The 24,576-nt window shown below is 53.9% G+C and overlaps 1 protein-coding gene across 2 annotated transcripts in view; it reads left to right on the top strand.

Annotated features, from left to right (window-relative positions):
• The first annotated feature begins 2,202 nt into the window (after positions 1 to 2,202).
• CRISPLD2 (cysteine rich secretory protein LCCL domain containing 2) overlaps positions 2,203 to 24,576 on the top strand; it is a 67,409-nt gene continuing 45,035 nt past the window's right edge. The window contains exons 1-2 of one of the 2 annotated variants that reach the window (XM_082366875.1): positions 2,203 to 2,366; positions 19,985 to 20,290. In XM_082366875.1, the coding sequence (XP_082223001.1) occupies positions 20,051 to 20,290 (240 nt within the window). In that variant the 5' untranslated portion in view covers positions 2,203 to 2,366; positions 19,985 to 20,050. Of the gene's footprint in view, positions 2,367 to 9,718; positions 9,984 to 19,984; positions 20,291 to 24,576 lie in introns of those variants that run through there. The other variant, XM_082366876.1, reaches the window with a different exon arrangement.

Here is a 24,576-nt window from a genome sequence, read left to right as displayed (position 1 = left end):
AGTGTGCGTGAGAGCAGGGAACCAGCCTGGGAGGTGAGAGGTGAGTGAGGCCTTAAGAAAGCTGCTCAGTATTCCTGAGATTCAGATGCACAGTCACTATTCTACCAAAGTTTAATTGAAATTGTAAATGTGAAATAAAATTTCTCCCTTAGTACAAAAACAAACAAACAAATCCCAGTTCCTCCACTAGGGAGCTGTGTAACCTTGGGAAAGCTACTTACCTCTCTGTGCCCAGTTTCCTGATGATGACAGCACCAGCCTCAGAGGGCCGCTGGGAGCGGGGAGTTTGCCAGGATGATGGGTATGAGGCTGGGTACCTGAGAGGCATCCGTCAAGAATACAAATCTGGGACTTCCCTGGTGGCGCAGTGGTTGGGAATCCACCCGCAAATGCAGGGCACGCGGGTTCAAGCCCTGGTCTGGGAAGATCCCACATGCCGCGGAGCAACTAAGCCTGTGCGCCACAACTACTGAGCCTGCGCTCTAGAGCCCGCAAGCCACAGCTACTGAACCCGTGTGCCACAACTACTGAAGCCTGTGCGCCTAGAGCCCGTGCTCTGCAACAAGAGAAGCCACCGCAATGAGAAGCCCACACACCACAACAAAGAGTAGCCCCCGCTCACCGCAACTAGATAAAGCCCGCACGTAGCAACAAAGACCCAACAATGAAGACCCAATGCAGCCAAAGTAAATAAGTAAATTAAAAAAAAAAAAGAATACAAATCTCTTCTCCCCTTGGATTTGCTCTTTGTCAAACCGAGGACACTTGTTCTGCAGCAGTCTTTTGCTCACCACTAAATGCCCCAGTACTTGGGACAGAGCCTGGCACATAGTAGGTGCTTAATAAGTATTGGATAAATGAATGTTGAGCTGAGAATGATGCTTCAAAAACTGAGAAAAGGAAGAAAAGTAAAAGAAATGAAAATAATATGAGTTTAAAAAAGATAACTTTTTTATCTGCATTTGAGCTGCACCAAAATCTTCAAGAGCTTCCAGCTTTCTGAATCCGTGTCACACGTGCCTGGCCAATCACTGAGGTTCTTCCCTTATCTTTGCCCCAACCCTGTCCACACCCCCTCCCCGCCTGGTGTGCTCTGACCTGTCCGGGTGCCCCAGACTCTGAGATCCCCGCATAGCACAGGGGCGGGTGCAGAGTGACTGGATGGGGGCTGTGTGGGTGGAGTCGATACTGAGTGAGCTGATTCGGTGTCTTCATGCAGGAAAAAGCAACGTGGTGAGGACAGGCTCCATCTCGCCCTTGGGCACCACCAGCACGCAGTTGGTCCACACTATGTGACTGAGTGGGGAGCACGGGGGAGTCCTTTAGCTCCTGCAGCCTTGGTTTCTTCCCCTGCCAACAAGGGCCTTGGCTTTACATCTCTCAAAGGCAGTTGCTTCTGGCTCTCAATTGATTAGAGTGTTAAACTGCACTGTCCTCCGGGGACTTGGGGCACTCGCTTCTCCAAGCCTCAGTTGCCCAATCTGTGAAATGGGTTCATTTCCATCTCACTGGATTCCTGTGAACCTGTACTGGAATAATGACGGTAAAGTGCTTAGCCTGGACCTCGGCTTTACTGCCTTCATCCAGTAAGGTCTTCCTGTCTTCATTCGCACCCTGGAAATTGTGTGTGTGTGTGTGTGTGTGTGTCAGGGTGGCAAGAGTGAAGTTTTCTATCCACGCATAGAGGATGGAAATAAATTTAGCAAGTGTGTATTCTGCACCATAGTTGATGGAGCCCCCGCCCTTCCTGATTTCATTTGCTGCAATCCACGGGAGGTAGCTTCCCTTTTCCCATTTTCCAGTTGAGCCCCAGAGAAGTGGAATTTGGTAAATTTGCACACCCCTGGTGGAAAGTGCCTGGCATCGCGCTGGGTGCATCGTTAAGCTGTCAATGGAAACGATACTTTTATGGTCATGACGAGAAACTGAGCGCGTCCTCCTCTTGTCAAGCCGAGTTCTTTGGACGCGGGTGGTCCCGCCCTCCCTACGACGCCCCCCACCCGACCCCAGGCGCCCGCGCCTCCGGGTGTCCTCCGGGCTCCTGGGGTGGGGCGAGGCCGGGAGGGGCGGGGCCGGTGGGGCGGGGGAGGACCTGGCGGGGCGAGGCCGGGAGGACAGGGGCGGGGCCGCGACGGCGCGGCCCCATCAGCACCGCCCACCGCCGCGGGGCGTGGCCCCGGCGTTCCGGGCAACCTACAAGAGGCGGCGCGCAGGGTCCTCGGACCCACTGCATCTCTCGGCGGCACCGGTGTCCCGTGTCCCGCGACCTGTCCGCTGTGTCCGCTGTGCCCGTGCTGCCGCTGCCGCTGCCGCCCCTCCACTCAGAAGACACCGGCGAGGAGGTGGCTGGAGCCCTGCGGGGGGAGGTACGTGTGACTTAAATTGTCCTCCTCTCTGCACTGTACGATCCGCTCCCGCAGTCTCCGAGGAGCTGAAATAGCCAGAGCAGATGCCACCTCTTAGGGCTTACTGTGTGCAGGCACTTAGCTGAGCGCGCCGCCTGCATCTCAGAACCATGCTCGGCAGCATGCCCGTCCACAGATGGAGAAACTGAGGCTCAGCGAGGGCAAGTTGCCCGAGACCTCACATGCTGGACGCTAGGGGGCCAGGACTCAAAGGCTGACCGACCGCAGAATCGTGCTCCCTGAGGCTGTGTGCTCCTCCCTCACCTGTGTACACAGTGGGCGTCATCTGTTGCGTTCCTGTGTACACAGTGGGCGTCAATAAATAGAAAGCTGATGGTGTGTATGTGGCAGGACTTCGAATGTGTCCTGCCCACGTGTGGAGGGCCGGGGTGATCCTAACGGCGGCATGTGCGTTCTGCTTGGCAAGTTTACAGGGCCACGCCCCTTTATGATTTTGTTTGGAACAAACCTTCCAGGTAGTCTTCCTGAGGGTCAGAGAGGTGAAGTGTCCAGGCAGAGCGGAGGCTGGGACCCAGTTCTGTCTGCCTTCAAAGCTCCATATGGCTGTGGGTGCATCCAGGCGTGGGGCATATCAGAGTTCCTACAGGTTTGGGAAGAGTTCCTGGGTCTCTTCAACCAGAGTGGATATCTGCGTAAACTTCTTGTGGGGGGACGGCTGGGAGCTGAGGGCTCAGCGCTGGGCTCTAGGAGATCTGCAGCCCCAGGTGGAAGAGCCAGGGCGAGCCCCTCGTGCAGTGCAGACCCAGAACCTCCCTCGAAAGGGCTGGGCTGGTGGACAAGCCAGGAAGGGCTTAGCTGATGTCTGCTCATCAAAGTCCGATTTGAATTGGGTGTATTTTAGCCAGAGGTGAGTTACTCCTCTGGTCAAGAGAAGCAGCTGGGAGTCTGGCAGGTGCCCAGCTCAACTTCCAACCAAGAGTGGGCTTGTGAGTTTCTACCTTGAACCTTTGGTCTCCTTGCCCGGGCAGAAGAGGGTGAGCCTGCCTTCCCCAGTGGGGTCAGGACACCAAGGGTCTAGAGCCTGACAGATGAGAGACCATGTGAAGGACAAGGTGAAGGCCGTGCCCGCTTCTCCAGATAGACCCAGGGGGGAACTCTCAGGGCTCTTTGTCTTGTGCACCTGATTTTCTGTTTCTGCCCCTGATCTGGCTGTTTGCACGTGGGGGAAGGACCAGAAGGTGTGAGAGCTGTGTTGCTGGTGTGCTAGCTGTGAGGGCCCTTGCCGTCCTCTTTACCTGCAACACACCTGGGCACAAGGCCTCTAGGTGTTCATTACAGATGAGGCAACCGAGGTTCAAAGAGGTGAAGTGCTTGCCCAAGGTCCCCTAGCTTGTGTGTGATGTTGTCACCCCAGGTCTCTCTGTCTACTTACCCTACACACTTAGTGGCTGGGTCCTGCCTCCTTTAAGGCACTTCTCTGCCCAACTGCTGACTCTACGTCTGAACCTGAACTTCCACAAGGAACCGTTTCATTTGAGAGGGGCTCCGAGTGAAATAGCAGCAGAGTTGAGCCCCAGCCTCGGCCCTGATGACGCAGCCAGGGAGGAGAATGAAGAGAGTGATTTTGATTTTTACAGTCTCTTAAAAAATAGGAGTAGGAATAGTAATGATAGCATCTGTAATCCTACCAGCAGCTGACATTTATCTGGCACTTACTGTGGCCCAGATGTGCCTGGGGTTTTACATGGATGACCTATCCTGATGACTTCTTTATGAGCTGGACTGTCCTCCTTTTTTACAAGGAGGCAGTCGAGGCTCAGAGTGATTAAGGTATGTGCCCCACGTGACACGGCCAGAGCGGGGAAGAGCTGCCATCCTGGCTGGACCCCGCCCGAGATTCTGGAAGAAGATGCCGGTCCAGTGGCTGGCCACAGGGCTGTCAGCGCAGAACGTGCTGCCGCGCAAGGCTTCTGCCATGTGGGCTCTGAATCCCTGGCCCCGGTGAGGGGTGGGCCTGGAGAGGGGCTTGGGATCCACTCTGCTGGCAGGTACCTGTATCAACGTGCAGAGGGCCCCGCTGGGGAGCCCAGAGCAATGCCAGCTGCTGCCACAGTCCTGCGTCTGGAAAGGAGAACTGGCTTGATGGGGGGCGGGGGGCTGGAGCTCAGCAGAAGAGCATGAGCTTCTGAAAGCCCCCAAACTGTATCCCTCCCTCAGAGACCTCACGTTGGATATCTGGGGTTTGTGGTAGGTTGCATTTGAAAACTGGCTTTTAAAGGCAGGACCCCTAAATGCCGACCTCTTTGGCCTTGTGGGAGCTGGAACATTTCTTTTCTCTGTCACCAGAGTAATTTACTGCGTATGGGAGGTGCCTCTGTGTCTGCTTGCTCCCAACCTAGGAAGCTTTTTTCCCCCCCTTTTTTTGCAGACTCACTGGTTTTTGATCAGTCCCAGATGTGCAAACCCAGCATCACTCAAAGGGGCTCATGGCTTGTCAAGAAAGGAAAATAGAACACAGGCGTCATTTCATTTCATCTTCAGTTCATTGAGCTGAATAGCTTCTCAGACCTTCATGGGATAGGGCATCTGGAGCCCCTCATAAAGTCCCAAAGGGAGCACACTCTGTTCTGGAACGGGGAGGGTCAGGCAGATCTGGGTGGTGGTTGGTAGGGCCAGCCATGCTCGTTTTTCTTTCTTTCTTTTTTTCCTTGAAAAAAAAGGTTTTATTGTGGTAAAATACTCATCAACATAAGATTTACATTTTAAAGTACACAGTTTGGTGGCATCTAGTACATTAGCAATGTTCTGTAACCATCACCACTGTTTAATTCTAGAACGTTTTCATCATCCCAAAAGGAGACCCCATAACCATTATTAGCAGTCACTCCCCATTCTGTCCTCCCCGGCCCCTGGCAACTGCTCATCTGCTTTCTGTCTCTCTGGATTTGCTTATTCTGGACATTTCATATAAATGGAATCCTACAGTATGTGGCTTTTTGTGTCTGGCTTCTCTCACTGAGCATAACGTTGTCAAGGTTCATTCATGATGTAGCCTGTGTCAGTGCTGCATCCCTTTTTATGGCTGAATACTATTCCGGTGTATGGATAGACCATCTTTCATTTATCCCTTCTTCCACTGATGGAAGTTTGGGCCATTTCCACCTTTTGGCTATTGTGCATAATGCTGCTATTAACATCTGTGTACACATTTTTGTTTGTACACCTGTTTTCAGTTGTTTTGGGTCTACTCCTAGGAGTAGAATAGCTGGGTCACATGGTATTAAGGAACACATGTCCCATTTTCTTACTTCCCTCTTGAAGAAACATCAACTGAGATCATCTCATTCAGGAATGAGAATCTGGTGTCTGGGTGTTTTGGGGGAGGTGTTCACAGTTCCCCTGCCTCCGCACCAGGAGAGCAAGTGACAGAGATTTCTGTCGGAGATGTTGCCCTGGGGGAGCTCAGCTTTCTACCCCAGGCTGTGCAGTTGTGGGTACTCACCGACAGACACCCCCTCTTCCAGGCTGTGGGGATAGACAGTTTCTCATGATCCAGCCCGAGGAAGATATATCTTCTCTGATTGTCTCAAATGCTGTGTCAGCTTAGACAAAAACCACAGATTTAGAGGAAAAAGAAAAGTCCTAATGAGGATTATGCAACTTTTGGACCATCATTTTAAAAAAATATAAATTATGAAATCCCACATTTTCAGTCCAAGTTTCTGGATCGCATCCCACGGTGAGTACAGAATGGTGAAATCCCAGAAAGGAAAAGAATCCAGCTTCCATTTTGTTTGCAGTCAGGTGGTCCCAGAATGGACCCTTCCCCAAGGTTCTTTTGTATTGAAAAAATCCTGGATCTCTCTAGAACTGGGAACTGGCATTCAGCTGGCAACTGCTGAGGCTGACTTGGTAAGATCCTAGAAGTCCTTTTAGAGCAAAGAGGCAGCGTTCTCTGGCGGGGAAAGGTGACGTTGGGGGGGTACATCAAGGGGAGGGACCAGGTGTGCGCAAAGGCCTGGAGGAGGGGAGGGGCCTGGCACCCTGAGAATGACAAGAAGCTCAGGGGGGCTGGGGTCTGAGGGTCAGGCTCAGGGCGGAGGAGCCTGCCTTGCGGTGGGGTCAGCTGTACTGAGCTTGGATTTCCTGCTCTGGGCTGCGGGGCGCAGCAGAGTCAGAGGGTGGCCTTTGTACTTGAGAACAGATCACTGTGGGATGAGCAGTGTCCCCCAAAGTGCGGGGAGCCCATCCTGCTGGTCCCCGAGGTGACTGAGTGTGTCTACTGACCCAGCAGCAAAGTCCTCCCACCCGGGCGCTGTTCTCTCCTCTGTGTCACAGCAAGGCGACCGTCTCAGGGGGTGCCCTCTGCCCCGAATGCCTCCCCGCCCTGACCTCGCTACAACAGAGAGCGCCCTCTACAGTGAAGCCCCTGGCCCCAACTCTCTTCCGTTTTCCTCGTGTTCCGTTTTACTCCAGCCTCAGGTTCTCTGCACCTGCTGATGAGAGAAGGTTCCCTTTTTTTTTTTTTTTTTTTTAATTTATTTATTTTACTTATTTATTTTTGGCTGCGTTGGGTCTTCGTTGCTGTGCGGGCTTTCTCTAGTTGCGGCGAGCGGGGGCTACTCTTCGTTGCAGTGGGCGGGCTTCTCATTGTGGTGGCTTTTCTTGCTGTGGAGCACGGGCTCTAGGCACGTGGGCTTCTGTAGTTGTGGCGCGTGGGCTTCAGTAGTTGTGGCTCGCAGGCTCTAGAGCGCAGGCTCAGTAGTTGTGGCGCACGGGCTTAGTTGCTCCGTGGCATGTGGGATCTTCCCGGACCAGGGCTCGAACCCGTGTCCCCTGCATTGGCAGGCAGATTCTTAACCACTATGCCACCAGGGAAGTCCCGAGAAGGTTCTCTCTTTTTTTTTTTTTTTTTAATAGCTACTTTATTTATTTATTTATTTATTTATTTTTGGCTGTGTTGGGTCTTCGGTTCGTGCGAGGGCTGTCTCTAGTTGCGGCAAGCGGGGGCCACTCTTCATCGCGGTGCGCGGGCCTTTCACTATTGCGGCCCCTCCCGTTGCGGGGCACAGGCTCCAGACGCGCAGGCTCAGTAGTTGTGGCTCACGGGCCCAGCTGCTCCGTGGCATGTGGGATCTTCCCAGACCAGGGCTCGAACCCGTGTCCCCTGCATTAGCAGGCAGATTCTCAACCACTGCACCACCAGGGAAGCCCAGGGTTCCCTTTTTAAAGTAAATTTCTTTGAACCCCCACAGCAAGCCAACTTCAATAAAATATGCAGTATGAACTAGAACAGGGAGACGGTAAGAAGGTGGGCAAAGCTTGGGGAAGGGGGTGTGCCAAGGGCTGGAGTTTGGGAAACACTGGACTAAGGTGCGGTGTGAGAAGATTTGAGAGGCTGTTACCACCTAGAGCAGCGGTTCTCAAAGTGGGGTCCCCGGACCAGCAGTGGCTCCCGGGAGCTCGTCCGAATGCTGATTCTCAGGCCCTGCCCCAAGCCTCCTAAAGCTATGGGGGTGGGGCCGGCAATCTGCTCTTTCACGAGGCTTCCAGCACTTTCTGGTGCGGGCTCCAGGGTGGGACCCATTGCCCTGGAAAGCCGAGAAGACTTGCCCTGGGCCCCGGCCCCAGAATGGGGTGGGCGGGGCTGGCTGATGGGGTGGAAGGTTCTGTTTACAGGACCCGGTGTGACCAGAAACAGGTCACGTGGCGAGAATGGAGCCAGTGGCTTGGGAGCTAGAATGACCTCTTCTGTCCAGAGCCGAGGCCCCTGAGAACAGGCTCTTGACGTGTGCCTAGGACTTTCTTCTGGAAGAGCGCTCGGCTTGTTGGCACTCGTTGCTCTGGGGCCCGAGCAAGTGTCCTGAGGATTCCCGCCTTTTCCTTCAGCCTGTGTTTAGAGCCCCGTGTGCCCAGGAGCTTGTGAAGTCCGTCTGTCTGTAACCCCTAAGCGGCCCCTGTGAAAGAATGGGTTGTTTCCTTCCCAGCGTTTAAAACACATCTGTGTGTATGCACGTGTCCGCTGCGCCTCTCCATCCCGCCCCCACACCGGCTCCCAACACAGCCAGTCTGTTCTCATGGGGGAAGCACGGGCTGCTGTAAAAACACTGTTTATTCCCGGGAACCTTCAAGGCCGGGCTTCCCGGGGACTGAGATATTTTCAGCTTTGACATTGCTGGACAAAGTGCCCTTCAGACTGGGGATGAACTGGGCCCTGTCTGGGAGAGTCGGTGTCTGGCCCAAGTGGGAGGCTCTGGCAGCACGGAGCTTTACCTGGGCTCCAGCACCTTCAAGTTCACTTTGAAGGGCTGCAGGAGACCAGGCCCCGGACTTGTTTCCTCGCTGAGCCTCCTGGGGAGAGCCCTGGAGGATTTTCTCTTGCATAATCTGTTCTCCAGCTTCTCTGGAGCCGTTCTTCCAACAGAAGCCAGAACTTCTTTAAATTTCTCTTAAACTTTTTATTAAAGTTCAACATGCTAGAGAAGAATGCACATGCATTCGTGCGTTGGGGGATGAATTTTCTCCAAGTGCGCATGCCCGTGCTACGGCCCCAGAGCTACAGAGCCTGACCATCCCCCAGGAACCCTCCCATAGCCCCACCTCCGAGGGTAACCATTTCCGGACTTCTGATGGTATAGGTTGGTTTTGCCTGGTTTTGAACTTTACATAAATGAACCGTGCATGTTTCATCACTGGAGTCTGGCTTCTTTGGTTCAGTGTTATGTCTGTGAGCTTCGTCTGCAATGCTACATCTGCCAGGCTCTCAAAGCATAAATCAGACCCTGTCACCATTGGCTTCATCTGCCCTGCACCCGACACGCGCATACACACACACACACACACACACACCCCTCTTTGCAATTATTTTTAAAAATTTTTATTGTTTTTATTTTATGGCCATGCCGCATGGCATGCGGGATCTTAGTTCCCCAGCCAGGGATCAAACCCGCACCCCCTGCAGTGGAAGCGCAGAGTCCGAACCACTGGACCACCAGGGAAGTTCCCCCTCTTTGTGTTTAGAATAAAATCCTTGTCATGGCCCTCAAGGCCCCTGGCTGCTTGGCCCTGCTTGCCTCTGTGACGCCATTTCTCCCCGGCCACGCTGGCTTTGCACCCCTCGTTGGTCAGGCCAAGATGGTGACCATCTCTGAGCCTTTGTCCTTGCGGTTCCTGCTGCCTGGAGCTCACCCCAGCCAGAGTGGTCCCTGCCCTTCCCTCTGCCCAACCTCACCATCCCACGTCCCAGGGCTGTCTTCCTCCAGCCTCTGTATCGTCTATTTGCTGCGACGTTCCCTCCCTCCCCGCCCCCCCGATTCCCGGGGACAGAGTCTTGTTCACTGGCCTATCCCAAGCACTCCGTGGCCACCTGAGGGTTTGCCCTGGGGATATTCATCTGTGAAGCAGTGTGAAGATTCCATAGCCTGCTGCTATAGAATTCTTGAGCTTGGTTCAAGGCTGTGACTCATCCTTGCAGGTACCACCCAATACCAGTGAATCATGCATTTCAGGTGGGAGGCTGGTCCAGATGCTGTCAGCCTCGTAGCCTGGAGCAGAGATGATCTGGGATGCCCGAATTCACCCAGGAGGAGGAGGGAAAGAAACAGTCATTAAACACCGGTAAATCCTGGGACTCTGCTGCTGGGCTCTTTAGAACCACTGTCTCCGTAATCTGCAAATCCTCCCCCAGCCCTGGGAGAAATTCAGGGCTTTGTTTTGCCCATGAGGAATTGGAGACTCCACGAGGTTGAGGGACCCTCTGGGCAGCGCCCAGCTCAATGATGTGGAGTCAGGATTCCAACCAGGGTTGACCCAGTGTCCACGCTTATCCACGCTGCCTCCTGGGAGTCCTTGATTTCTTGTCCTTTGGAGGTGGAGGTTTCTTGCCATTTATCTAAAGCTTCGCTGGGAGCGTTGTTTCCAAGGAAACATCCACACATCTGCAAGAAGGGAGAAAGGGGCCCCAGGAGTTATGTACTGGGTATTTTAAGAACATATTAATTTATTATCCAGTCGCTTTAAAGTGGCTTCTCTTATATATTATCTTGGCTTGCTCTGAACAAACCTGGTTTTAGTTCTTTTTTTTTTTTCCCCCCCGCACAGAGTAGATTAAGTAAATGTTTGTTGAGCGAGTGTTCTCTTTCTGTGTATATTCTTAGCATAGTATTTAAAAAACCGAATGGGTTTTGTATATTGTATTTGTTCAATTAAGCATCCTGAGATATTGCCCTGTGTATCCTGTAAGGACGTATCTTTGGCTGAGGGGACAGGAGGAAAGAAAGTGCCTGCAGCGGGGGGCCAGGGGCATTTTTGTTAAGCCTAGTGTCCATCTTTGTGGGGTTGAGGGCAGAGCAGTTGGTAAGGGAAGGAACAGGCCTGTTTCCTCCATTGTCCTGCCCTAATTCTGTTGAGAAGGGTTTAAGGAAAACTGGCTCCAATGGAGGAGGGAGATCCCCACCCCTGGGGTGTCTGGTACTTACCCAGTCCTGGGATCTGCCTGAGACAGCCTGGGGTGTCCCGCGCCCCTCCTCCCAGCCACCACCTCATTCCTGGAATTTCTGGGTGGTTTGTGGGTCTGACTCTGCTCTGCCGTTGGCCTCGCTCACGTTTTGAGTTCTCCTTTGTGCTTCTGAAGAAGAGCGGAGCCTGGGGTACCCCGGGCTTGGGGCTTAGCCTCGGGGTCTCTCGCTGAGTCCGGCTGACGTCGGGGCACAGGTCAGAACTGCCCTGACGTTTTGGAGAGCAGGATGGGTAGGCGGTCAGAGGGTGGCAGGCTCCTCTGCATCGTCCGCAGGCACTCTGTGTGACCGTGAGCAAGCTGCTTGTCTGTGTTGAGCCTCAGTTCCCTCATCTGTAAAATAGGGATCATAATTGCAGTGACCCCATCAGTCTGTGCAGAGGATGAAATACGAGATTCTGGGAGTAGAGGACCCAGAACGATGTCTGCCGCTTCGCCCTCACTCATCAAGTGTTGGCTGGGTTATTGGGGATAAGTGTTTGCTGGGCAGTTAATACGCGCTGAGGATTCAAGTTGAATAAGACCCAGTCGGCCAGTGCTGTGCTGGAACTGGCCGACCGGGTCATGCTGGCTTGTCCCGGCTTGTCCCGGCTTGTGAGAGCCCATGGTTAAGTATTCAGAAAAGTTGTGGTTAAGTTTCCGAAAAGTTCAACCCAGCCATCATTTTTTTTTTTTAATTGAAGTATCGTTGATGTACAATGTCATGTAAGTTTCCGGTGTACAGCACAGTGATTCAGTTATATACACATATATATGTATATATACCAGTATTTTTAGATACTTTTCCCTTATAGGTTATTACAAAATGTTGAGTATAACTCTCTGTGAACACCACCAACATTAAATGTTATAGAAACTTACAGTGAAATAAGTCTTATTTAAAACAAAGGTAATAAGTACTCAAAACTTAGCGCATCCTATTTTTTTACCTCGCTTTACTATTCTCTCTGCTCTTGGGGTGGTTGATGTCTATTCTGTGCATGTGATGGAAAAACAACATCATTCTGTGTGATCGTGAGGCTCTTTCCAGAAACTCCATGCTCAGTGACCCCACGTTGGTGGCTTCAAATTGCTGTGGTGGGAATATTTACACCAAGGGAATTGGCAGACACTACAGATCAGGGTGGGTATTTTGGGGTTTTTCGAGCCTCAGTTGTTAAACATTTACCAGCACAGCAATGGTTCCAGCCGTCAAGAAGCACCCAGTCTTAGCTGGCAAGGCAGCAAGTGTGAGCAGACAGGAGGCAGGCTGCTGAGGCCTCGACACCCACGGCCGGTGAACTCAGCCGAGCTGAGCCCTGGAAGGAGACCCAGCGCTGCAACCGCACTGGCCTCTGAACCGGCTGACTGTCACCACTGTGAATCCGGTTCCCGGCCAGTTGGTCACATTCACGCCGCAGACCCGGTCTGTGACGTCTCAGAACCCACTTCCCCAGAAAGCTGGGAAAAAGTGTCCAAGGCCCCAGGCATGCAGTGAGCTGAAGCATGTCTCAAGTTTAGGGGTGGGCTTCCCCCCGCCCCCGACAAGCATTAGACATTTATTGGATTTTTAAAAATTAGATTTTGTCTCAAAGCAGAGGTGGGGCTTTGAAATAATGTGGTGAAGAGAGAATAGCCTTCTTCACTGTGTTCCCCGTCATTAATTCCAGCCTTCCCCAAATCCCTCCAAACAATGCATCTGTGGAGCATTTAACATCACCATCACTATTGTCATAGCCAGTACTATTAGCCATAGACCACGTAGTGAACCCTGTAATACTGTAACACTCGTGTTCCTCATCTCCGTCATTCCTCGTACCACGGCTCGACCCTTGACCCCAGCCTGCCCCCTCCCCTGCAGGCTGATCCATCCCTGCTGAGCAGTGAAGACTCAGCCGAAGGGTCGTTGCGTTCTGGAAGCCTCCTGGAGCTGAATCACACCTGCAGACCTGTCAGTCTTGTTCACCCCCAGAGGCGCCAGCGGTGTTCAGTAAATATTTACGGAGTGAATGTATGGATCTCCTCGTCCCAACGAGGTCAGGCATTGGCGGTTCACCGGTGAACAAGGCGGACAGGTCTGGGGCCATGATTAAGCAGCGACCCTGCAGTTGAGTCTTAACCCACGAACCGGACTTCATTCATCAGCGGGACCCGGGCGGGGGCGGGGCAGGCTGGGGTCATGGGGTGAGCCGCGAGAACAGCATGTGCAAAAGCAGAGAGCTTGGCCCGGCCTTGGGGCTGACGGCTGGCAGGCTCTGTCCTAAGAGTCATCTTTCTGGCAGGCTTTCCTAAACACAGGCGAAGGCAGCGCAGGCGGGATGACATCGAACTTCAACCACATTCTCTTTCTTTCTCTCATTCCTGAGAGTTGAATTTGGTGGCTGCATCCCCCCAGGAGCTGGCCCTCGAGGAGACCCCCGGCTAGATTGGGGACACGCGGGGCTGTGGATGCCCTAAATGTCCCCGGAGCCTTGGCCGGGGTGGAGGGGTGACGGCAGAGCCGACGTTGCAGCAGTCACGTGCTCAGAGTTCCCACGCGTCCAGAAAGCTGGATTTCAAGCCTTGGTTCCACCTCAAACCAGCCCCGCAACCTCACAGATAACCACGTAACGTCTCCCGGGCTCAGTTTTGTTTTCCAGAAAATGGGGTAGGAAACAGCCAGAGTCCAACTGCACCTGAAAGCTGAGGTCGTGCTGCAGGAATCTGACCCCAGGTTGGGTCTGGCCGTTGACCGTGGGGCTTGAAAGCTTTCTTGGTCCCTGCCCCCGCCCCCCTCCCCCCCCCACCCCGGTATGTGCTTCTGGGACCCTGGTGCCGTTATCTTGTTTGTGGTCTCCCAGGCTGGGTTTTGCAACTGGGGCCAAGGAGACGACGTCTCCCAGACAGCGTTTCTGTGAATTGTACGGCCGTCCACACGGGGGTTTCAGGCTTTTGGTAGGAGACCAGGGACAGAGAGTGGAGAAGGGCTTCTCTGGAAATGAAGCTTGCGTTTGGCAACCCTAGGAGAAACCGGGGACAAAAGTGCAGAGCTGGAGAGTGTGGGCCTCCGTCTCCAGGAACCGAAGGGAGCTCGGGTCGACCCGCTGAAGTGTGAGCCCCTCGGGGACGTTAGGAGGGCTGGAGGGTGCCCGGCAGAGAGGGTCCGTCGGTGCGGGCGTCGTATTTTAGTCAAAGGTGCGTCAGCAGATAGAGACTGGGTGGGTGCCAAGCCCCATGACGGGAAGTATCTTGGTGAAATGTCACCATGATGTAAAGGTTTCATTCCCCTGGGGGCGACAAATGGATGCCTTCTTGACAGAGTCACTCTCTGACCTGGGGTGGGGCACGGTGCCTGTCTCCACTGAGCCCCACTCTCCACGCAGGAAGCAGAGAAGGGCAGGGAGGGTCTCAGTGAGTGCTGGGTTGTTTGTGGGCGGCCCTCCCCTGTGTGGGTGGTGACGGGAAATCCCCAAGGAAGCCCACCCCTCGGGAAGGCACGGTGGCATTGAGAAAGGGGCTTGGAGGTCAGACGGAGCTGCGTTCCAGCCCCAGGTTTTCTGCTTGCAGTTGTGTGACCCTGGGCAGGTTCCTGACACTCCAGGGGCCTCAGTCTCCTCATCTGTAAAATGGGAGCAATAAAGCCCAAACCTCTGAATCATCGGGAGGGTGAAGTGAGAAATGCAGCAACGGGCGTGCGGTGGGTCTCCCTCCGTGTAAGCCCCACCGGCCTCCCTGGTGGGGGCCTGTACGGGTCATTGGAAAGCCCCAGGTGGTAGTGGGCAGTGTGTGTGTGTCTCATTGGGAAAACTTTTTTTTTTTTTAATTTATTTTATTGAAGTATAGTTGGTTTATAATGTTGTGTTAATTTCTGCTGTACAGCAAAGTGACTCAGTTATACAAATATATATTCTTTTTCATATTCTTTTCCATTATGGTTTATCCCAGGATATTGAATGTAGTTCCCTGTGCTATACAGTAGGACCTTGTTGTTCATCCATTCTCTATAATAGTTTGCATCTGCTAACCCCAAACTCCCACTCCATCCCCCCCCATCCCCTCTCCCCCTTGGCAACCACTAGTCTATTCTCTGTCTGTGAGTCTGTTTCTTTTAAATTGTAGATGGAAAGGGGGCTGAAGTGCTTTTTCCCTAAGTTCTGATCGAGCTGTTTCGGCAGTGGAAGCTGAATGCCAAGGGGCTGAAGGCCAATGGGGGCTGGCGTGGCCCCGGCGAAGTCACCTCGGCTGGTGGGCTCGTGCTGTGACCCAGCGCCGATCGCCACTGCCCAGGTTCCAGCCACCATCCCAGCCTTGGCCTCCCCATTTGCCTCTCTGTTCCTCCCTTACCCCCTTCCATACAGCTGCCAGTGGGATACTTAGAACAGTTTTCCTCACTTATTATCTGATGCTTGTATTAGTTTGCCAGGGCTGCCAGGATAAAGTACCACAGACTGAGTGGTTTAAACAACACAAATTCATTTTCTCACACTTCTGGAGCCTGGAAGTCCAAGATCAAGGTGTCGGCGGGGCTGGTTTCTTTTAGGCCTTGCTCCTTGGCGTGTAGACGGCAGTCTCCTTGCTGTATCTCACACTCTCGTCCCTCTGTGTGTGTCTGTGTCCTAATCCCTTCTTCTTATAAGGACACCAGTCATACTGGAGCAGGGCTCACCCATATGACCTCATTTTAAATTAATCACCTCTTTAAAGACCCTTTCTCCAAATACAGTCACAGTCTGAGGTGCTGGGGGTTAGGACTTCGACATAGGAATTTGCAGGCCACACAACTCAGTCCAGGATTCTGTTTTTTTTCCCTGTGTGCCAGCCCAGTGCTGTGCTCTGGAATGTAGATGTGAGATGCCAGCCCTTACTGTTACAATTCTGCTTAAATCTTCAGTGTTCTCCTGTGGCCCGAACTTAGCAGAAGCCGTCAAGGTCCAGGCGTTGCCCCCTCCCCAGCGTGGACCCCACCAACCCTCCCTGAGCTCCAGCCAGGCCAGACCACTTTCAGACCCAATAGCACCTCCCAGCACCATGCCCCGAATGGCCCAACCCAAGACACGTCAGTGTGGTCCAGGCTAGCGACTGTCTCGAGGTGGAGAAGCCACTTGGAGAAACGCCTCTTTTCACTTGTGTTTCTCCCCGTGGGAAGGTTTGACTAAACCCCAGGGTTGGGAATTCCCTGGTGGTCCAGTGGTTAGGACTCTGTGCTCTGAGTGCTGAGGGCCCAGGTTCAATCACTGGTTGGGGAACTAAGATCCCGCAAACCACGCGGTGTGGCCATAAACAAACCAACCAACCAACCAACCCCATGGTTCTCCCAACTCTGAAGCTCCAGCCGAGGCTTTATCAGTTGTCTCCGGAACCTTGGAGGGAAGGACCCGTCTGCGGCCCATGGACCAAGCAAGGCCCTTGAAAGTTCAGAGTGAAGGCGGCCGACCAAGTCTTCTGGAGTAAGGTGGCCCTTGTTCAGGAGAACATGCCGGGAGAATGCACTTGGAACCAGCAGTGGTTTCACTGTCCTTTCATGCTTTGGCATTTTGCTTTGTTTTATTCATTAATATTTAAAAAAATTTAAAATAGACAAGTCCAAAGGCTAGTATGCACTCACCACCGAGGTCCGGCCCCCGAGGACACCCTCCTCTGGTGACTACATCACAGTTCCTGCCAACTCAGCCTATCCACACAGCATGAACGGAGCTTACACTTTGCTGTATTTGCTTGAGACTTTTTTTTTTTAAATTAATTAATTAATTAAATTATTTATGGCTGTGTTGGGTCTTCGTTGCTGCACACGGGCTCTCTCTAGTTGCGGCGAGCAGGGGCTACTCTTCGTTGCAGTGCGCGGGCTTCTCATTGCGGTGGCTTCTCTTGTTGCAGAGCACGGGCTCTAGGCGCGCGGGCTTCAGTAGTTGTGGCTCATTGGCTCAGTAGTTGTGGTGCGCGGGCTTAGTTGCTACACGGCATGTGGGATCTTCCCGGACCAGGGTTCAAACCCCTGCATTGGCAGGTGGATTCTTAACCACTGTGCCACCAGGGAAGTCCCGAGACTTTTAATAGAAACAATATATTAGACATAAAGATGAGTTCCTTCATATTCTCCTTCCTGGTTCAATTTCCCTCACCCTGACATCATCTACCACCATGAACTTGGTCTGTTCAGTCCTGGTTTTACCGTACAAACACATGCAGGCGCACGCGCTTGTGCACACACACCATATACATATATGTACATACACGTATAATACTGTGTATATAATACACACATATACACAAATGTATGTACATATACACATATCTATAAACTATACAAGGTTTGGTTTATATGCCTTAAAATGCACACAAATAGTACCATTAGCATAGTATTCTTTTTTCTTTTCCTCTTTTGTGCTGTACTTTTAATTTTATTTTTTACATTTTCTTCCAAATATAAAATACTCCTTATAAGTTTTATATGTACAAATTGTGGCAGTCAGGTTAAATTAGCATAGTATTCTACAACTTGCTTTTTTAGCCCAACATCAGATTTGAGCTTTGTTTATGCCAACACTCACAGAGCTCCAGGCCATCATTTTTACTTGCTGTATAATATTCCACCCACACTGACTCACAATTCATTTACCCATCCCCCTACTGAGAGTCATTTGAGTTGTGCCCGTTGGTGATTTAAACCAAACCCAGTTTAGGTGAGTCATGTAAGCAATTCCTATTTCATGCCTTTTGGGGTGCCCTGCCCCTCGGGATGCTGAAGAGTAAAGCAAATCGGGTGTTGCTGTGACGCCCGAGTGGACACTCTGTGATGTTGATCCCGCTCCTTCTTTGTCCTAAATCTTAACCCAGTGTCAGTGCGTTTTGGCATCCTTTTCAGCCTGGCCTCTGCAGCTGGGAAATGCTCGTATATGGTGGTGTGACTAAGCAGGGAGACGTCAGGGACCCTGAGAGCTTCTGCGTTTCTGGCTTGATCCCCACAGGGCGAACGAGCACTCAGAAGTCCCCCACCCTAACCCAGGTCCCTGCGGCTCTGCCCCAAAGGGAACTCCTCGGGAGGGAGGCCACATCTCACCCACTCCAAGGAGTCAGGCCTCCCCCTAGATGGCGGTTATATTTATCTGAAGCGTAAGCTCGGTCAGCACCCTGGAGAGTTTCCAGGGTTGGAGATGGGAACTGCCGCGTTCCCATAGCTCCTCCACTCCAGCTCTGCCTCCTGGGATGCCCCAGATGCGCCCTTGAGGGTGTCCTCCTCCAGCTGCCAGCTTGCAGCCTCAGACCACGCGACTGGTGAAAACCCAGCTGTTGCTGGTATAGGAGAAGACCAGAGGGGCCACCCGGGGTTCCAGGTGGGTCAGCGTCCAGGCTTGGCTGCCTCCCCCCGATCCAAGGCGGCCCTGGAGCCTCTCCCACCAGCTCCCCACGCTGTCTTGTCAGGCCTGTCCCACTGGGTAGGGGCTGTGGGTTTCCTTGCCTGTTGCCCAACTGAGAGCTCCCTGAGGCCAGGACAGCGCCCTTTTCATCTTCGTGTCCCAGCGCCCAGCACAAAATAGGTGTCTAATAAAGGTCATTGGGTGACTGACGGACTCTCCTTGGGAGTAAAGCAGAGGCGAAAGGGTGGACGAACACACTCATTCAAGCCCTGCCTTGTCTTCTTGGACCAGACAATAAGCCAGCAGGAAGACCACGCTTGTGACCTTTAGTGTGACCCCATGGAGCCAGGGTGGCATGATGGGAAATCCCGGACCCTCAGAGACATCACACCTGGGTTCGAGTCTTGCCAGTACAGCGGCCTTGGGACCGGCACTCCAAGCCTCAGCCTCCTCACCTGTAAAATGGGAGTGATAACAGACCGACCTCCTGGGTTGTCGTGAGGATTGGAAATGACATAATGCGGTGACTGGCCCACGTAGATGCTCAGGAAGGGTTCTGGGAAGGAACACAAGGCACAGCGAAGATTCATCTAATAAATTAACTTCGGACCGTGGAATTTTAAAATTACTAAGTGTATTACAAGACTAAGGCAGCTTTTCCTAAGACGCTAACTAAGAAAGATTAGTAAGCTGCGTTATTTGGGAAAAGGGCCTGTAGCCCAAAGGCAAGGAAGGGTCATCAAGATCCTTGATGGGTCATAAAGTGAGGGATTCACCGCAGTCGGCACCGGGGGTCTCTGAGAGGGCTGAATCCCAACCAATGGGACCTCGAGGCCGTGCGCCACGGTCCCCAGCCCGGCACGTGTCAGGGTTAGGGTTCCAGAAATGCTCCTTGGGAAGCGCAGCTCCAAGATGGGCCTTGAAGGACCGGGAGTCCCAGCCGCCGTCTTCTGTCCCCTCGGCCCTGCTGATGCAGTTGTTGGGTACTAATAACCCATATGAAGCACTAACTGAGCAGCCAACAGGGTAACTAACACCCGGCAGTGCCTGTAGCGAGCTCATTGTCAGACAGAAGCTGCCTGAGGGAGGCTGCATGCCAGGCTGTTTAGGGGGTTTACCAGGCAGGGATGGGATGAGAGCGGGTACACAGATACCCCTTGGAGGTCCTCTCTCTTTCTCTTTCTACTTTATCCAAGGAGCAAATCGGCAGAGTGCATGGCTGGGTCCCTGGCTGGGTCCTGGGAGATTGTGTCGTAGTGTGTGACGGTTTCACAGGTGGTACCCGGTGGAAGGGCCGTGATAGGTGGGCCCTCATGCAGTGATGGGTCTGGGGATGCCTGACAATCGCTTTGGGAACTGAGTCTTACTTCACAGGGACCAGGAAGTTTGCCACTCACGTTGGTTCACGGCACGTCTTTTCGTGATGTGAAATGACTTTAGCAATCTCTTTTGGGGGCAGGAGATGGAACTTAATTCAGGCTGTAGACACACCGCAGTCCTGAATGAGTCCAAATGCTGACTCAGAGCGATAATAGATGGCACCATGAGAAGTTGAGTCCAGGAGAGACTGAGCCAGGATGTCCCATGCGGCATCAGGCAGCTTGCCTTGCTGGAGACCCTTGGCTTGAATCCCAGCTCCACCACTTCCTGCCTGCGGGACCTTGGTGGTTTAGCTTCTGTGGCCTCAGTCTCCGCATCTGCAAAGTGGGGAGAATGACATCCGGTCCGGTCACTGCCATCACGGGTTTGACACTGACCGACTTCTCCCGCCGCCCTCTGCTTCTTTTCAGAGCACACGAGCACCTCGGGAGCCCAGGCCACCCTGTCATCCCAGCCCTTGCTGCCAGCGTGGAGCCATGAGCTGTGTCCTGAACGGCATTGTGCCCTTGGGGCTGGTGCTGCTGGTCTGTGCAGCCCAAGGCTTTTTCCTGCCCAATGTCACACACCTAGAGAAGCTGCTCAGCAAATACCAGCAGGACAGACCCCACTCCCGGGTCCGGAGGGCCATCCCCAGGGTGGACAAGGAGGAGATCCTCATGCTTCACAACAGGCTGCGGGGCCAGGTGTCGCCACTGGCCTCCAACATGGAGTACATGGTGAGCGCTGGGGCACCACAGGGGCTGGCCCCATCAGCAGGGGGAGGGGTGGGGGATGGCAGGCTTGGGGACTCCTGGTGAGAGAGGGCCCCCTGCCTCTGTTCGGGATGCCCTACCCGATCAGCATAGGCTGCACCTCTCTGTAGCTCAGCCTGAGCTCCCCGCCCTTGACTCTTCCTCCCAGACCCTCCTGGAGGGGGAGGGGGAGGGGGAGGGTCAAGGGCTGGGCTTTGGTGAGTCCGACCCCAGCTCTGCTACGTCTTCACTGTGTGACCTTGACGTCTCCTTAGCCAGTCTGAGCCTCAGCGTCTACTTTGGAAATCCCACCTCATGTGGCCCCCGTGACCATCGAACGGCATATGTGTTGACCGCCTGGCGCAGATGCTCAGCCCTGGGGCTGTGCTCTTACCGCTGTCCTTGTGTCACCCTTAGCTTCCCCCCACCGTTTGGCTGCGCCTTCCGTCTGAGTAGCGAGGGGTGGCCGAGTCCATGGGTGATGGGGTGTCTGCTGGGGAGGAGCAGTAGAGGAGGGGCAGTGGAGGGTCCCCTGTGCGTCTGGAGAAGCCCCGCGTTTCGGAGCAGGAGGGCAGCCGGCTCCCCGGTGCACGTCCCCAGCTCTGCCCTCACTCATGTGTCTCCGTGTCCCATCCCCCCAGCCCTGTGAAACGGGCGCCGTGGTATCCGCCCACTTTACAGACTGGGAAACCGAGGCCCGAGGTCACACAGCTGTAGAGGCGGAGGCGAATGCTGACCTGGGTCCGGCTGAGTCCAGGACCCATGCTCTTGTTCCCTGTCCACGCTCAGTTTAACCCCTCCCCACCCCCACCCCCGACCCCACCGGTACCAGGGGCTCTTTCTCCAGCCTTTTCCATCCTCCCTTGATTATCGGGGCAGCCTCAGCCCTGGGGTGGGGTCGGGGGCTGTTTCACCTCCCATCTTGCCCTCTTCCGGCCCATTCTGCATCCTGGTATCACGTTATAGTTCCTAAATCTCACTCTCTTCCAGCCTTTGCCCTGGCAGGAGCCTCGGTGCCCTCTGCGCTTCTTGCCCCGCATCCGAGGCCTCCTATCAGGAGCCCTTGTCTGTCTGGATAGCCTGTTTCCCTCCCTTGCCTTTGGCCGCAGAGGCCTCTGGGTGCTGTGTGTGTTACAGACCCCGCCCCCGCCCCCGGCCCCCAGGAGGGCTGCACCTTCAACACTCCCGTATCCACCTCCCTGGCCCCGGGCCCTCTCCTTCCTCTGGACTCTCAGCTGCCGCTCTCCGTGTTGCCTGTACTCCGACCTCGGCCACCCTCACGGTCGGTCAGCTGCCCGCGTGCCTGTGAGTCCCTCGGTGTCCTCGTCTGTGCTTGCGCGAGGTGGCCCATCGCCAGCTGTGGGACGGACGAACGGATGCCCGTCTGCGCAGAGCCCCGAGCAAGCCCCGAGTCCTCTGGGACCTCGTTATGAAACCATTTCTTTTTTCCCTGAAGAAAATGGTCCAGACATTTATTCCGAAGGGGCTGTGATAATTTTAGGAGGCAGAGTGGGCGCCCTTTCAACACGCTAACGCATGGGGCAGCTGCGCAGACCTTTATAGGGTTAAAGGTGGAGAGAATCAGGGTGGATTTTCTTTTTAGGGCACGGACTCCTCCCCGCTTCTTCCCAGCAACTGGTCATTTGGCGTCTGTCCCCGTGGGGAAAAGACACTCTCCACCTCTTTCTGCATCAGTCACCCTCCATCCTGTGTCCCTCCCCACCCCAAGGCCCTGTGTGGTGCCTACCAGGGAGCAGGCATTTTCCTGGGCCTGAAGCTTGACTGAGCCCCAGCCCCGCCAGGGTCGTGGCCGTTTCCTGCCTCCTGTGGGGAGCAGGCTGGGTTTCTGCCGGTCTTTTCCTCATGCCCTGTGCTTGTCCGGTGCTTGTCGGGGAGATGCAGGGCAGGGGAAAGGAGCTTGGGGACGCAGCAGGCAGGGACAGACCCTGGGCAGCCTGTGACTAGCCTGCTGTGTTTTCCTATTTGTTTACTTCATGGTATCTCAGGGTTGGAGCTGGGCTCTGGCTCCTTGGGTCTCAACAGCCCCCCTGTGGGGGAAGTAGAGCCTTTAGGGGTGTTGTTGAGGCCGCCTCTGAGCAGGGGGCCGCGGGGCGGGGCCGGCAGTCCGAGGCTCAGCACCGTCCCCTCCCTCCCGGCATCCTCGGTCCAGAGCTGCCCGGCCCGTCTCCACCCAGACAAGTGGCACTGATTTGAGAAAGTGTCTCAGATCCATGGCTTCCTGCTCGGCCCTGCTCGCTGGGGCTTCGAGCCACAGTCCTTTGAAACACGCTCAGCACTGAGAGGTGGATTTTAAACCTCCAGAAGTTAAGATACCCCACTTCGAGGTTTTATGAGTGGACAGGCTCTGGAGGCAGCCTGCCTGGGGTTAGGTAGCTGCCACGTGCTAGCTGTGTGACTTCGGCAGATTACTTAGCCTCTCTGCGTTTATAATTCCTCACCAAGCACAACGGGGACCACAAAAGTACCTTTCTCACAGAGTTGTTTGGAGGAGTCAATAAGATAATGCATGATGCTAAATAAATGTGAATTATACTGTTGCTATGATTTTAGTAACCATTATTATTTTAGTGGAGTGGGACCAGCACCTGGTGGCAGCGTACAGAGCAGGAAGAGCCCCCTTGGAAGGCAGACACGGCTGGGTTGTTAAAGTTCTAACAAGTTCCTAGCTGGGTGACCTTAGGCAAGTTACTTAACCTCTCTTAACCTCAGAGGTTTTTGTTTGTTTGTTTGTTTGTTTTATCTGCAACAGTGGAGAGATAAAACATACCTCCAGGGCTTGTTGGGGGAATTAAATAAGAAAATGGTGCTAATGTTCCCTGCAACTGGCAGGTGTTCAGAAGATGCCTGCTCTGGCACCTGGTGGGTGCTTGAGAAAGTTAACTTCCTTAATATCCAGGTACCATTGACTGAGAGCTACTTTGCTTCTCATCTGGGGGCTCCATGCCTGCTCTCATTCAACCTTCCCCCAAATCCTATTCCAGGTACCATTAGCCCATTTAGAGATAGGGAAACAGAGGCACAGAGAGGTGAAGCCATTTGCTTGAAGTCACACAGCCAGCAAGAGGCAGAGCCTGGCACCATACCCAGGTTCACCTAACAAGAGCACCTCACTGCCCCGCCCTCTGAAGGTGGGAGGCGGGTGCTCTTATCAACAGGCCTGTCTCCCACTGACTGAGTGTGGCCCCCAGGGGTGTTGACCCCCTGTTTCAGGCTGTGCTTGGGCACTGGAGAAAGATCCGAGGCAGAAGTGGTGCAGGGTTTGGTGGGCGCTGAAGGTGGGGCACTGTCGGCGAGAAACCCAGAATGTCCCCTGCAGCTGAAATGGGCAGCGGGTCAAGAGGTGTGACCCCGGGCCCCCCGAGGCATCTGCCCTGGGGCAGGACTTGCCCCTGGATGTTGAGGAGTCGCAGTTATCTTGGCCAGAAGGAGACGGCGAGGCAGGAGGAGGAGAGGGCAGTGGGCAGCTTCCGTTCAGGGGTCCCACAGTTGGTTCAACCAGTCTCCTGTTCCTGTTCCTGGATGGTCCCGGGGCTCTGCCTGGATAGGCTTTCAGTGAGCAACTACTGTGTGCCAGGGCTGGGGCTTCCCAGAGCGAGGGACAGCCCCTAGCTGCCCATGAGCTGGAACATCTTCCCCAAGACTCTGGGAGGGGGCGGGGCAGCCGCTGGCTCGCAGGTGGGAGGGCCGCTTGGCATCTGTTCCTCCGCAGAAGAGAAGTGACCCTGCTTGCTTTGTTCACCGTGTTGTTTCTTGAGGAGTTATGTGTGCTCCCTGGGCTGGCTGGGAGGCGGAGAGGGCTGCAGATTCTTTGGCCCAGACCCCTGACTCAGGGAGGGCTGTGCTGGAGGGGAACAGGACTGGGCGAGTTGAAGGCATTTCTTGCTACCTAAAAAATATATATATACATATATATAATGTAAAATATGTGTAATATAAAACTTACCATTTCAGCCATTTTTAAATGCACTATTCAGTGGCATTAACTACATTCACACCATTGTGCAACCATCACCACCATCACCATCATTCATCTCCAGGATTTATTCATCCTCCCATTTCACAGATGAGGAGACTGAGGCTGAGAGAAGGGACTTGCCAGTGTCCCTGACAAGTTAGGGGCCGAGCAGGTGCTCTGAGGATCGGGGCTTCTCTAGGTTCTTTGCTGACCAGCCACTTCCCACCTCCCGAGCAAGGAACGCGTCAGAGACAATGCACGAAGTCCCTGTGTCCAGTGTTGTGGAAGCCGGAGC

This window comes from Balaenoptera borealis (genome assembly GCF_965194805.1).
Source record: "Balaenoptera borealis genome assembly, chromosome: 19".
NCBI classification, from domain to species: Eukaryota; Metazoa; Chordata; class Mammalia; order Artiodactyla; family Balaenopteridae; genus Balaenoptera; species Balaenoptera borealis.
Note: the sequence above shows the minus strand (reverse complement) of the source record. Positions and strands in the feature narration are given on the sequence as shown.